This window comes from Sycon ciliatum, chromosome 1 (genome assembly GCF_964019385.1).
Source record: "Sycon ciliatum chromosome 1, ocSycCili1.1, whole genome shotgun sequence".
Taxonomy (NCBI): domain Eukaryota; kingdom Metazoa; phylum Porifera; class Calcarea; order Leucosolenida; family Sycettidae; genus Sycon; species Sycon ciliatum.
The window spans coordinates 78,969,426-78,984,532 of record NC_088643.1 but is presented as its reverse complement, the minus strand read 5'-3'; the positions used below and the strand labels follow the sequence as shown (position 1 = coordinate 78,984,532).

Below are 15,107 nucleotides of genomic sequence, written 5' to 3'. Positions count from 1 at the left end.
AGTACGACTCCCTGATATGTCGTACCAAGAGTGCTCTTGATAATGCTCTTGCTGAAACATAAGAGCTAGAATGTCCTAACATCCTGGGGATGGGGTTGGCATAATTATTATTATGTGTATGCCTTATGGTAAGTTATGGGCTCTTGATGCTACCAAGAGTAGGGTCATTTACTGCATGGCACGTGACTGGTCCAGGGCCGATCCCAGTTTAATACTCAACAGTCTCGCAATCTGCACCAATGGCGGTTGAGAGCAGAACAGACAGAGTGTCATTCACAAACAGGTGGGTTTCTTTTATTACCGCCTGTCTGAAATCAGCGCCACATCATTTCAGGGCTTTTGTGTGGGTTTTCTTCTGATTGGGTAAACTTACTTTTAACTTAAGGGCTCCAAGGCTCACAAACTGCTAAGCGCCTCGGCCAGTGCCGGTATTGCCAAAAACACGGTACATGGACTACTAGTACCAGGGAGTCCTCATCTTTCCGATCACATTATCATGGATTTTCAATAAAGTTCTTTGATACCAGGGAGTCTTGCCCGGTACGACTCCCTGGTATACACTGTATACTACTAAAGGCTGTCCAAGCCATTCAAGCCTCCAGGCGGTGGCATCCAGGACAACGGTGTGTTGATGTTCCATAGGAAGACCTTGGACCGTGGACAAGCCCTGACCAGTAATAAGGTGTTAACTAATATTGCCATCGGATTCGTTAGCAGAAAGTCAGAAATAAATAATTCGAAGAAATCGATCAGAAAGGTGAGAGAAAAGAACTAGTTACTCGGGCCATAGCCGTTAGAATGGCTAGAAGAGAAAACTAGCAGCAAGAAACCAGCATTCAAGAGTTGATGAAGGCCAGAGCTGAGATGATACTTGGCCATGGATTCTGCACACTGCAGTGCCATCTAGAAAATAAAATACTAGCCCATCGGAAAAAATAGAAATTATATGTAGGTGGGAAGGCAAGGTACCTTCCACCACTGCCACTGGTGATAGTGGAGACAGTGCCACGTGTGCATAGTAGAGCCTGCAAAGCTAACAATGTCATGTCCTTTTGTCTGGAAAGAGCAACTCCTGGGGACAAGTAATCCGGGGTGAAGGTGGTACGCCGTGCTAACAATGCTGAGGACTACACCGGACGCAGGCATGAACGGTTTCACAAACCGAAGGTTCACAGAGCCAGCGTGCAGCACAGATGTAACACATACCTGGCAATCCCATACAGGCCCACCCAGGCTCCATACCCTGGCACTTAGTGACCAGATAAGCGGTCAAATCACTCCGCTGTGGCTAGATACACTGTTGATGCTTATTGGCTGGCCGAGGGCTCGGACGTGTACTTCCACTCACCCTTGGCATCGGGGTCTTCACGCACTGACACACAGCGAACAGCGTTCTCGTGCAGTGCTTGCCAGACAGGGCGCTTGTCGACGCGGTACAGATCCTTGTACATGGGCTCCAGGATCTGCCTGGCCTTCCAGGCATTGTAGTGGGGCAGCTGTGAGAAGAGGTGATGCACAACATGCGTGTTGCCAATACCGAAGTGCAGCCAGTTGATAAAGTCGGGGTAGTTACGCTCGATGGTGCACAACGCGCCCTTGGTGAAGTTCCAGGTCGTCTCATCGTAATGCGGAGCACCATCATCGGTGTGATGCAGATAGGTGTACACAACCAACCAAGCATTGGTCACCAGGTGCGGGGCCCAGAACAGGCCAGCCATGCGCCCATACCCATACTGCTCGGACAGGTACAACACGCTGCCCACCACGAACAGAATGCCAGCTGTGGATGCCCAGATCTTTGGCCACCAGTTCTTGGGGAAGAGCTTGTTACTCTCGCCTGGCACGAAGTGATTGGTGCGACCACGACCAGGGCCGCCGGACACACCAGTCAGAAGGTATTGAGGCCAGCCAAACAAAACAAAGTAGAAGTTGTGGAACAGGCTGAACACGTCGTCACCGACAACACGACGCCATTTATTCTTCCATTGCTCCCCCCTGGTACCAAATACGGTTGGCACAAAGCTCTCCCCCTCGGTCAAGTGGTTAGTTCTGGCATGGTGCACGGAATGGCTGTACTGCCAGGAGAAATAGGGCACGAGCAGGAAGGTATGCAGAGGGTATCCCAGAAGGTCGTTCAGAAAGTTGCTCTTCGAGAAAGCTCCGTGGCCGCACTCATGGGCAAGCACCCAGATTCCAAAACCGAACGTGCCGTTCACAACAGCATAGACTATCCACAGTGGCAAAGCCCACCATCCCAGGCTTGTTGGAATGAACTTGGCTGCCACATACGCAGCGGCGAACCACAAGAAGCAAGCACGGAGGGTATTGAGCAAGAAGCGAGCTTCGCTGCGCTCAAAGAGTTCCGGAGGTAAAGAATTTTTCAGCTTGACAAACAACTTTTGATCAATTTCCATGGTCATGGTTGGTTGTCCAGAAAATTGACAGCAGTAAAATCCTTTCAGAACTAGCTGCACTCTTCCACAACCGAGGAGAAACACGAACACAAAGCTCGTGGATCGGAGTTGAAAAAACGGAAGATGATGATGTCTTCCTCCTGTCTTCACAAACGAGACTTGAACGCGGGTAAGACTTTGCGGTGGCAGTGCTTTTTGTGGTGACCTTTGTGACTGACCCTGTGGAGGTGGCCTTTGGCTTTGTACAACAGTCCATACACTCAAGAGTACAATCATCAAGAGTATAACCCCCCATATAGAGGACTTTCCAATGAGTCATACCGTGCGGCCTATGAGGATTCGGGCCAAAGATCATCGAGTTCACCAACGATCAAAGGACTTGAAACGGAGCTTGGGTGGCAAAAAAAGAAGACTGCACTGGAAAGAAACAGTGTTTTTCGAAAGAAGTTCCATTTTGCATACTGTAGTTTGAGAATACCAAAGGGCTGCTCGCGATCGGATGTTCCCACACCTGGATCGTCTTTGAGTTGTTATCGTTTTCCCTACGATGGAGAACGACGGAACCAGTGGATGACGGACACACGACTCGAGAACTTCGCTCCTTATGCAAATACTTCGAAGTACACGAATATTGTTCCATCACTTCGTTGGCGAAGAGAAAAGTCATGATCATCCCTGTCACCCCAGTACGTATCGAATTAACTAACTAACTTGTTCAGCTCATTTGTGGCAGCACCAGTAAAGGCGGAAACACGAAGATGATTCCGAACACTATCAACTTACTTAGTTTGTTGGGGTGCAAGGTATAGCTGGAGTTTGATGATTGATAGTGCTGATGCTGATGGTAATGACTAATGTACCCAGCTCTATTATGCACGTGCCTCTACATGACTGGTGGTGCTAGCTATAGTCTAGTACTGGCCCTGGGTGCAACTCCGGCATTATCTCTTCCATGCGAGTGTGTATGCTTCATGTTCTGCACAATGTGTATTTCCTTTGTCATGGATAAAATAATACCAGTACTCTGATCGACCTACTTGCGCAATCTTCTTCTGCTTCCCACTTGGTTGCTGCGCTGTGCAGTTCTTCATCTGCTGGGGCACATACTAGTATACCTCATCTTCTGTCTTTCTGGACAATTAGGTACATGTATTCAGCTTCTTGATCTTCTTGTGGTGAGGATCATCTTGATCTTACTTCTTGTGTAACTCTTGCAAAGGCAGTAATGGAGGACACTCTACCGGTAATCAGCAACTGCTTATGGAGAATGCCAGGTCGAGGGACGACCAGGAAAAAACAATTGCTGTATTGGATGTGCATTCATCAGCGTGTTTTAGGATCAGGACAACTAAGTTCGCCACTACACCAACTTTTTGGCTACATAGGACCAATGATGATGATGGCCGTGTTTGACTTTGTCAGCTTTTGTGCTACCAGCCACCGCATGTCAACATTGTCATACTCGTACTGATAAGGAAGAAAAACCCACACATGCACGCACACACACGCGCACACACACACACACACACATGGATACACTGACAGGCATGCAAAGCAAGAGAGACAGAGAGAGAGAGTCAGGCAGCGAAAGAGAAGTGAGACTACTTGTAGGTTATGGGCACGGTGCTCCAATTTCTGCCCAGCTGAAGTAAAATCCATGTACACTATTTTCGTGTAGTGTTCATTGACGGTGCCAGCCACTGGTGAGTGACCCAGTGGTGTAGGTGTTGACATTCAGCACACATCACATTTCAGTCTCCAACGTAAATTCAGTCAAAACAACACTGCACTGCAGCAACATGGGAGCATGCTTCTCCCAGGCCCACCATGCAAGTGCAGTGTGCGCCAAAAAACAATTCCAGGTAATTCAGCAGCTACCCAAGGATGGACAGGTTCGGCAAAAACACTCTGCGAGTGCCTGACGTTTGCAAACGAATTTTGTTGACAGTTGTTGTTTCTTCCTTCGATTGGACAAGACACGATAATGTGCCAACCCAGTCAGCAATGAGACACATACATTTGTATCCATCAGGGCTATTGTAAGACTTTAGAGAGTCCTTTGCATATGTGCTGGGGACATTCACTAAATATTTAGAGAGGCCTGGATACCCAACGCAGGGGGATTGGCTGAAAGGTCTTCGTCCATAGGTAAATATGGATCAATGTACTGGGCCCACGGATTCTGTCAATCTTCTCGCGGCAACACCTCTTCAAGGCTGGAATAAACAGTAGAGTAACTGCGGCTAGTAATCCTCGCGACTTACCGAAACTATTCACCACATCAAAGAAAAGCAAAAGTGCTTCACCACTGCGACGGCCTGCAACATCATTTTCAACCGTACACCGAACAACACATTTGATTCTCTTTTTGCCACCCAAGCACATTTTACCGTAGGACACGGACTTGTCTTATGGGTGATCTTTGGGTGGGCACCGGGAAGGCGCCAAAAAGGTGATGTAATGGAAAGTCCTCTATACTCTTGAGTACAATCATGTACATGTACATGTACATGGTTTTCATGTACTCGTAGGTCTACTCTTGATACACTGCATAAACCCTATGACTATGTATGCACTTTTCGATCTTCGTACAGTGTATGAAATCAGCTACGTAGTGTATCAGGGAGTACCGAATAGGCTTTGTACATGACTGTACAACATGTTTTAAAACACTTCGTCAACAGTCCATAAACCAAGAGTCCATTACCGGTATACCCCCATTTATCACTCCCTTTAAAAGACTCCCATAGATTTTTGCATGGCTACAACTTGACTCAGTGAAGACTTCTGCATCATTGAAAGAATTTAAAGTGAATCTGAGGGCCTGCTGATGACTGAGTGCATCATAATAATAATACTTGCAAGTAAAAACTAATCAATAATAGCTTTTCGGCTGTTTCCTTTTCATGTATATAATCTTCTCCTTCTTTTACCATGGTTGGCTATCACCCACATCTTCCCGTTTTGGCTGCCATCGGAAGCATTATGTTTATTTAGATGTTGAATAAATAAATAAAATAAATATTTCACTCCTTTGGGCTATATTGACCGCTTATATTTGACTCCTTTTTAGCGATTGAACACAGGCTTTGGCTAGTCGTGATAAATCTAATATTGACTGAGTACGAGGTCAATAGGGAATAAAAGCCGAGGTTTTTTTATTCCCTATTGACCTCGTACTCAGTCAATATTAGATACTGTAAATATACAAAATTTCGGCGCTGCAAAATTTCGGCACTACGATTTTTGACATTTTGGCGGCAATTTATTTTCGGCGTGGGGTAGAGGGCATGGTATAGTGCGACAGATGCTGTGAAAAATTTCATCGGCGTTTTGGGTCAGTGCCGAATATAGCCGAAATTAAATAGCTGCTGAAAATTTGTATATTTACAGTACATATTATATGAATTCTTGCATAAACCATACAATTTGTATGCATCAGGGTCGGGAGTTGAAAATACTACTCCCTGCGATATGCGGGCAGTGCAGTATGTGGTCTTCTGTCCTGAGATGAGAGTAGAGTCAAGATTAGTACAGTGCACTGCACACCAGGTCCAGAGAGTAGATCCTCCCTCCATGGTGTGCACCTTGATAGACCGCACCAGACAGGGAGTACTAAAAATGACTAGCTTTTTCATGGACGGTGGCCTCCTTTCCACCTGTTTTGGTGGTCTCAGTTGCTCTCCGAAGTTGCATCAAATCAGGTCGGGCCCGGGCACGGCTAGGGATCTGGAGATCCCTGCTTAAGTAAAATTCAGCCTGACTGGGCCGGGTTTTACGTACTTTGGGTCTCATGATTGGGTGGGTCAACCGTTTCAGAAATAAGGCCCTGACAATGATGACAAACGCAGCAGAAGCAGCAGTCACAGGAGTGAAGACGGTGGCAACGGCTCATGGCTAGCATACACGATCGGTTGAAGATAAACATTGGCATGTATGTCCGCTAACCGCTATGTGACAGGCTATGTGCTACACGCAACAACTTACATTGTAAAATAGGAAGTGGTGCTCTCTGAGACGAGTCTTTTCATTGGTTTAAAAAACATTTATGATTTGCCTGGAGGTTAATGTTACGAAGTTCAAGTGCCTAACATACTTCTATATCGGCTTAGATAATCTGAAAATCATTCTCCAATTTGTATGCCATAAGATATGTCAACATTGGAATTATACTGCACTTGAGCATGACTGCTGAGTAAACTCATCCGAAATATGATATAAATTGATACAGCATGAAGATGGCAGTGAGTCCTGTGACGAACTGGACATGATAAGCCAATATGGCAGCCATCCAAAGGCGGATTCATACCCGCACGGGAGGGATAAAGGCAAAAACAAGAGTCCACATGGTCACAATGTCTCACCCTCTCACGTCAGATGCATTGAAGTATGTGTTCACGATGCGTCATGACTGGCTGACGGAGGGGTATGAGCACCAGTTGGAGCTACTACTGGTGCTACTGTGGCTGTGACGGAGACAGGTACTTGTGAACTGCCTTGTGAACTGCTCTCGGAACCTGCTTGTTCGTTGCTGGGTGCGGATACAGACACTGGCTCAGGCGCAGCCGAATTTGCTGTTGTCGTTGCGCCTGAAGCTATCGCTGCCATTGTTGTCAACGACACCGGAGCAGCTGAAGCGGGTACCGCTGTAGATGTCGATGACGGAGTGACCATTGCCATGCCAGGGGGAATCATAACTCCACCAGGCACCTGGATAGTTCCTGGTGGTACTGGTACTGAAGCAGCAAGTGACGGCATACCTGCAGGTACAGGGATACCACCAGGGACATGCACGCCATTGGTGACGGGTACAGTCCCTGGCACAGGCATAGCATAGCCAGGCCATAGAACGGGCAAAGCGAATGGCGACATGGTCATCAGGGGGTTTCCCATATGCATTGCTGCTGCTGTGCCCGTGGCAGCTGTATGGCTTGCAGCAGCCGCTGCCGGCGTAACGGATGCCGTTGCTGTTGACACTGCCGCGGTGGCTGCTGCAGTGGTCACAGGCAACGAAGTGACTGGTACTGATGCTGGTACTGCTGCTGTGGCCATGGCCGCCATTGGATACTGCAGGTTATACTGTGGTATTGGCATGACAAGGTTTGGACAGGCTGCGGTTGATCCAATACCACTCGGAGGCATACTCAGGGATGGGTGAGTCAAGTCAGTCTGGCTAATGCCAATGTCACCACTCTCTGCAGGAAAGAACATGGAGCAAATGTTTTTCATCGAAAAGACGAGAAGTCAGGATATGTCAATTCAAACATTACAGAATGCATATAAGCTCATGCAAATGTGTAGATGACATCGCTTCTCCCTTATACTTGAAGTAAAGTAAATCAATTATATTTTGTATTTGTTTTTATTTCATAAATTTCATAATGCTCCTGCTAATGCTCCTGCCATGCATGTATGTAGGAACCCGCGACCGACGGAACTTGTAAAGTTAGACAACCACCAAATGTTCTTTCATGAATTTTTCTCAGTTTACAAATATCATTTGCTGTAATGAAATATAATTTACAGCAGCCGCTCTTTTCCCAGGCCCACCCTTGATGGTGGATATGATCACTGAAACGAACAACTCAGTACTCTAATTTCAGAAATTTTCGGTGTTCAATATTTTCGGTATGAGGGCAAAAGGCCAGGTTAGGTGAACAGAAATTTTCGGTACAGAGAAGCAGTTCCCTATTGGATTATGTGTGTTAGTGTTTGTTCAGTGTATTGAAATTTTAGGTATGAAGCAGATGCACCGAAAGTACCGAAAATTAAAGTACACCGAAAATTAGTGAAATTACAGTAATCACAAGCCTTGGTGTGATAAGTAGCTGCTGAGTGTCAGCCGGTGTTGCTGACAACTGCAATGAAACAAAGCGCATCACCGGAAACGTTCTGGTCAAGGGTGAATTGGTCCGAGTCCAAAACATTCACTTTTCAATCACAATTCAATTCAACATACAAAGAAGCAGATCTTACTGCCTCTTTTGAGGTAATGCGAAAAGCAGATCATAATGGTCATCAGTTGACAAACCAACTCAAATCGTGAAATTGCACACAGCCTCTCAACTTCTTTGATGTTAGGCCACACATTTTTATTTCTATGTTTCTCGTCACCCGCACGCATACGATTCAGGAGTCTGGAAGAAAAAAAGAAAAAAAAACTGTGCTGCACTGACTGTACATGTGGGGACCAGCACACTCATGCACATGTACATAATGTGGCCTGGCCTGCGCGAAACATGATGCGAGGTCGCCATTTTTTGTGCACACTCTAGCTGCACATGCACAGATTGTGACAGAAGCTCCTACCACATACTAGTTGCTAACTATGGATGCTATTTTGCATGGTGTATTGGTGGATTAGTGTGAACAAAGGTCTAATAAACTTTTTTTATTTTTTGGTCATTTTTTATTTTTTTCCGCCTCTCGCATACGTTTTCCGCTATTCTATACGCCCGGGGCCTAAACATGGGCTTTTACGGTATCATACCCAAAGAAATGAAAGGCTATGTATGGTATGGCTGGAGCAACAGACTGTTTTCGGCGGTCCTGTATCTACTAGTACTTCGAGAGTCCTACCTTGTCCAGGCTTCGCCATTGCAGCAAGGATGGCATGCGGGTTCTTCCGTGACCATTTCGAGATTTCGTTTTCGATGGCCGTGCGACGTATCTCGTTGATGGCCCACAGGCAGCCTTTCTTCTTGACAGATTTATCACCAGTGTCGACCTTCACAAACCACTTGTTCAGTGATAGGTTATGACGCACAGAGTTCTGTACAAATTCACACAAAGAGGGAAATCAATCAATACTAATGCACGACACTGCATTCTGGTGAGACGCAAGGTTACAAATCGGGTGTTCGCGCATATAGATGTTATGCAAATGACGTCATGGTGATGAGTCAGCGGAACCGCTTATGGACGCTATGTATACAGCGCGAGTCAGCGGAAACGCTTACTAGTATGGACGCTTTCAAGAAGAGTACATAGACAAGAGTGTGCAACTCTGATTGGTTTGGACTACGGCGGAATTTTTTTGTTGGCGTCACCTTTTCTGGAGATCATGAGTCAATACCAAGAGTGTGCAACTCCTGTCTTGAGCTGCGATGGGTTCACCCACGGCGGAATTTTTTATTGCGTCATTCTTTGGCAGAAGTATGATGAAGTGGGTATGCTTTCCCGCGCTTGTTTTGTAGATACGGTGAGAGTTCGTCAGGTTCAAGACACATCGATCTATCGTCCGTTGTTCTGCTTCGACTACCGTAGCTGTACTGTACAAATTATTTGTACTTTGATCTCTGGCTACGCATGATGGCATCAGTGAGCCAAACCGCCGCCAAAGACTGATGTCATAAAAACATTCCGCCGTGGGCTGAGGGATCGTCGAGTTGCACACTCTTGGTCATACCGTACGAGGCAGGCATTGCGAGTGTGTGCCCGCGTGAACTCAGCAGGGTTTCGCTAAATTTGCACTGTGAGTACGGTAAAAAGCTTCAGAAGCGGGAGAAAAAGATTTAAAATATTCGTTTTGAAACATAAAACTCGCAATGAAAGCCGTCTTCCAGCGCATGCCTTGCACGTGCTTTGTATGACATGCATCATAGGTTCTGAAAAAGGTAACGTCCACAAAAAAATTCTGGACCATGCCATGTACAGTCAGACCTCGCTTATCCGGTCCTCTTTTATCCGGAAGAAAATCGCTAGTTACCATTTTACAGCGTATGTCATGCATACATACAGTATGTGTGTTCGATTATCCGGTTCCCTCGCCTTTTCCGGATGTTTTTGTGGAAAACGGATGTGTGCGGTTAAGCGAGGTCTGATTGTACCAGCTAGCTGCGGAGTTGCACACTCTTGTTTATGTACTCTTGGCGCTATGTATACAGCTTACTAGCATGAGTCGGTGATTTCCATGGTTTTGTTTGAGCTAGTGCATCACATGCCGTGCGGCTACGTTGCCAAATAATTATCGCAACTGATGATGTAATGATGATGTAATCGAATATAAACCTCTATACAATGTAACCAAGTCGTCATAGGCTATGTTGCTAAACCCTCGCAAAATGTGCTCAATACCATGACGGCAGTTCCAAAATACAAGTTAGAAATGGAACTAGGCTGAAGTACACTCGGACGTCTCTTATCCGGGTACGGGTACCTTGGGACTGGGCACTACCCGTATCTCAGATTTGCCGTATCTCAGGATAACTCATCTACGATGTATCGTATCATTTTTTGAAGAAGTTTTTTGACGTGCACATGTTACAAAAGGTACGGTTTCCGCGGTTTGTGTCCAACATTAACAATTTAACAGTTCTAAGCAAGGTGTTGTGTAGTGTAGTCAGAAGGTGCAACAGCTAGCACAATACTGACTGATATGATACAGTCAGACCTCGCTCAACCGCACACATCCGTTTTCCACAAAAATATCCGGATAGGCGAGGGAACCGGATAATCGAACACGCCTACTGTATATATGCATGCCATATGCTGTAAATCAGTAACCAACGATTTTCTTCTGGATGGTGAGGGATCCGGATAAAAGAGGACCGGATAAGCGACTCTGAGGTCTGACCGTACTGACATTCAACGACCTGATGATAAGCTCTATCATCTGACTACACAACACAATGCTTATAACTGTTATAACTGTTATAACTGTTGATAGCGTTGGGCACAAACTAGGGATAGCATGTACTACATGAAGTAACATGACTAACATTTTGGTCCTTTCTCATAAATAGGATAGCTCGTGCTTATCTTGGTTGCGCTCACCTTCCCCTCCTTATGTTATTTCTATAACTTAGAACCTTCCAAGTTGGAAGGCTGTTGGAGTGCGCATCCAAGATGTGCTAGAGCTGTTAGCCAGTTAGTTGTAGAACGTCAGTACCGTCGGTCAGTGTCGTGCAATGTTACCGCATGAGCTGATTGTTTAGTAACTGGTGGTGTTAGTGGACAGTATAGTGTAACTTGTAGTTCCTTGGTCCTTTCTCTTTTGTATACTAGTAGATGTCTACATGTATTTCGTGGCAAAGAAATGGGGCGGGGGGGGGGGGGGGGTGCGGCTTATACTCCGGAAAATATGGTAGTTGTTACTCGGACTTTCATGGCTATCCAGCAATCCTCAGACAAGGATGTTGCTCGAGGAGTGGTGGATAGCCACGAAACTCCGAGTTACAACTTCATCAGCCTAGTTTCATTGCTAACTTGTGACCAAGTGGTCACGTGTGAGTGGCCAGTAGGCGCAAGTCATGTGTCCTTGTCAGCAGCCGCGCACGCTGTCTACTCCGTGTGCACAGAGTGATTATCGGCCTGTAGGTATGTGCAGTGTGTACCATACATGTATACATGTATACTATACTCATGACGTAGTGACAATATGCCTAGTCCAGGAATCCCGTACATGTCCCATACCATCACACCCACTCCATAGAGAATTTCATGGCAGTCATAGTGGGCTCTACCACGATTAGGCCTCCGCGGAATGTGCCGGCATAGTTTCGGGAATTATCGGTGTGATTTTTTAAACGGGAATTATTGGCAATTTGTTTGGAATAATCGGTAAAATTTGAGCAATGCCCCCCTTTTTTCAATTTTTTTCCATTTATAACACCCTGATTTGTACCAAAAAGCTCATGATCCTGAAGTTGATCGCCCGGTATTTCAAAAAAGAAAGAAAAAAAAGCTTCCAGCCGAGTTTCACGCGAACCGTGATTTTTTTGCCCGTACAAGTGGCAAAAAACCCGTACGCGGCACGGTATCTGCAAAAAAGGGAAGAAAAAAGAATTATTGTGAGAATTATTGGTGGAATTACGGGAATAATCGGTCGAAATTTTGAGCAATGCTCAAAAGAATTATCGGTAAAAATACGAGCATATTCCGCGGAGGTATAACCACGATGCCTGCAACCCGCAAATGTCCCCCCACCGTCGCACACAGCACGGGGAGATTTTCAATCACGCACACATGGCAAGCAACTCAAACGACCATGAGTGCAAGCTCTCTGGTTGCATGCCTGTATACATGTATGTGAATGGGAGGGGGGGGGGGCATTGTTGGCATACGTCATGTGATCATGCGAGAGAGGCGAAGAGGTGCAGGTGAAGTGCCAGCATAATGAGAGCCCTACTACCAGGAGTCCATAACCCCCAGAGTGTGCAACGCGCGATAGGGTCTTGTCACGACTCGTTTTCAACATTACGTCATTTTCATGTAGCGAATGTCGCGGCCTGCACGCGCAGCTACATGAAAATGGCGCAATGTTGAAAACGAGTCGTGACAGAGATCTGTGTGACGTTGCACACTCTGGGGGTTATGAACTCTTGCTACTACTAAACACTCTTGTATCAACTCAGGGTGCCACTCTGCAACAACTCCTTGTAGAAGCAGAGGCAGTTGCAAGGATAGGAGAAGTCAGACAACAAAAGAGGTACAAACGGAGAGAGGCTAGACCGGTACACTGACCTTCCAACCATCTGGTGCGGTCTTGAAGTAGGGATAATTTGACCTGCAGCCGGACAAGCGCACAGACAAGTAGGCACATCATGAGTTGAACAGACGGAGTATGGGGATACATGGTGAACCGCAGATACTCGGACACCGCTATTATCAAGAGGTTGGATGTTAGGACTCCACTGCAGCTGTACTTATGGTCGAATACGGTGGTAAAGCGGAGTAATAAAGACACACCTGGCGATATGGCGTTAAACACACACCCGCTCTTTAAGCTGCAAAGCTACACGCTGATACAGAGCTTTTGTTTTCACCACCATCACCATCACCACCACCACCATCACTACCATCACCGTGTCCTTGGAAGTCTTCGCATGGAGTTTGAAAACAGAAGAATAAATTTGAAGACTCCACTGCAGCTGTATGTATGATCTGATGGTGGTGGTGGCGGTGGCGTCGGCGTCGGTGATGGCGGTGGCCATGGTGGTGGTGAGGAGAGCTCTGTACCAGAGTGTAACTTTGCAGCTTAGAGAGAGAGAGAGAGAGAGAGAGAGAGAGAGAGAGAGAGAGAGAGAGAGAGAGAGAGAGAGAGAGAGTGTGTGTGTGTGTGTGTGTGTGTGTGTGGGTTGGCGTGTGCTTACCGCCATATCGCCAGGTGCATCGCTACTACCATATTGTCCAACCACTAGTGTCAAATACAGTTTTAAAGAATCTTTTTGACCATAACGTCTCGATGATGCCAAACAGAGTTCCAGGAACGGCGCACTACAGCCGTTGTTTGATCAGGCACAAGCCAATGTCACGGAGCACAGCTACAGCATTGCGTCATCTGCCTTCAGCAATGTGCTCAGTGAGGAGTGAGGACTACAAAACACAGAACAGGAATACTAGTAGTTTGTGGTTGAATTTCACACCGCATACAACGCCCAACATGCATTTATCACCACACTTGTACACTAGGTATTATGATGTCAGACAGCATTGTGGCAAGGTGGATCATTGCACGTACAGTACATGTGCCAGTAGATCTACTCACTCCATAAAGTCATAGATATCGTGCACAGGGAGCTGGCCTGTCTCACTCTTCTTCAGTGCCATGGCGATCAGACATGAATAGCTGAAGGCTGGTTTGGGCCATCTGCAGATGGGCTTGTTGTTAGCACCATTCCTGTTACCATTGCTGTTGCAATCGACATTGTAGCTGTAGGGTAAACAGCTCTGCGACAGTGCTGACCGCTGCTGGGCTTGAATGCTGGACTCCACAGACTCGGCAACAGTGTCCGCTTCCTCCGAGCGAGGTACAGTAGGGAATGGCTTGTATTGCGACAGCCAGCCCAGATCGCTCAGATCTCCGCCGTTGAATTCCAAGTGAGTCTGCTGCTGGTGGCTGTCTACTCTTTCCTCTTGGCTCTTGCCAAGACTGGATGCATCGTCCGTGTGAGGTACACTACAAGAAGGGGCTACGGGGCCCAAGGACATTCTCTCAGCTCCTTTCTAGCCAAGAGTAGGGTTATCTAAAAGCTGGCACACTAAAGATCCAGAAGGAGGAAGGACGGAGCTTCACGTTTCGGTGTCCATTTCTCTGGAACCCTCTGAAATGCATTCTACCAAAACCGTACCTCGCCTGCGCGCGTCGTCTCCTTGCCTTCCTGGCGTGGGGATGCGTCGCTGGGGGACCCAGCAACGACCAGCCAACCAGTGGCATGCTAGCAACCAGGGCCACGCCAGGAACGGGATCCGCAATCCGGATATCCGGGATCTGGACCGGGAACGAGCCCAGAGATCTCTCGTACAAAAAGAGTAATTTTTTTGCTTTTTCGCTTTCAATATTCAAGAGTAGATAAACAGTTTTATCTTCTCTTGATATCATCAGGAGGCTGGATGGAGCTTATCACTCCTCCCCACTTCACAGCACAATGTGCCATTGTTTGTGAAATTGGACATTGTAAAGCAGTCAAAAATAAGTGTCCAAGCCAAGGACATCGGTCTGCGGCAGCGGCCATTTTGAACTACCCTCTTCAAGTGAGCTGAGGCCACTGGGCATAGGAGCCCCACACATGTGTAGGGCCTAGGGCTCCCTGCTTGACATACATTTTGTTAGTTCAGCTCAGGCAAACAGCACACAAACACACCACAGACATACACCAAACACACAACAGACACACACACCAAACACCTCAGACCTCGGACATGCCCATCGCGTAACACACACACACACACACACACACACACACACACACA

At 46.7% G+C, this 15,107-nt stretch overlaps 2 protein-coding genes across 2 annotated transcripts; both read right to left on the bottom strand.

The window, feature by feature from the left end:
* Positions 1 to 628: 628 nt before the first annotated feature.
* LOC135805677 (uncharacterized) lies at positions 629 to 2,590 on the bottom strand. The gene has a single exon (XM_065319760.1). The coding sequence runs from the start codon at positions 2,418 to 2,420 to the stop codon at positions 1,308 to 1,310; it is 1,113 nt and encodes a 370-aa protein (XP_065175832.1). The 5' UTR covers positions 2,421 to 2,590; the 3' UTR covers positions 629 to 1,307.
* A 3,646-nt stretch (positions 2,591 to 6,236) lies between these two features.
* LOC135807128 (forkhead box protein L2-like) lies at positions 6,237 to 14,620 on the bottom strand. The gene is made up of 4 exons (XM_065321168.1): positions 13,903 to 14,620; positions 12,879 to 12,921; positions 8,994 to 9,186; positions 6,237 to 7,609 (listed from the first exon to the last, which is right to left on the bottom strand). Exons 1-4 carry the CDS (start codon positions 14,343 to 14,345, stop codon positions 6,810 to 6,812), a joined length of 1,479 nt encoding a protein of 492 aa, XP_065177240.1. The 5' UTR covers positions 14,346 to 14,620; the 3' UTR covers positions 6,237 to 6,809.
* Between the last annotated feature and the right edge of the window lie 487 nt (positions 14,621 to 15,107).

What these genes read in the sequence shown, in the direction of transcription:
- LOC135807128 (XM_065321168.1), bottom strand. Translation starts at nt 14,345, where the DNA reads ATGTCCTTGGGCCCCGTAGCCCCTTCTTGTAGTGTACCTCACACGGAC. An exon ending in CCGCACCAGATGGTTGGAAG is followed by an intron (nt 9,187 to 12,878) that starts GTCAGTGTACCG and finishes GAATTTGTACAG; the next exon opens with AACTCTGTGCGTCATAACCT. An exon ending in AATGGCGAAGCCTGGACAAG is followed by an intron (nt 7,610 to 8,993) that starts GTAGGACTCTCG and finishes TCTTTCCTGCAG; the next exon opens with AGAGTGGTGACATTGGCATT.
- LOC135805677 (XM_065319760.1), bottom strand. Translation starts at nt 2,420, where the DNA reads ATGACCATGGAAATTGATCAAAAGTTGTTTGTCAAGCTGAAAAATTCT.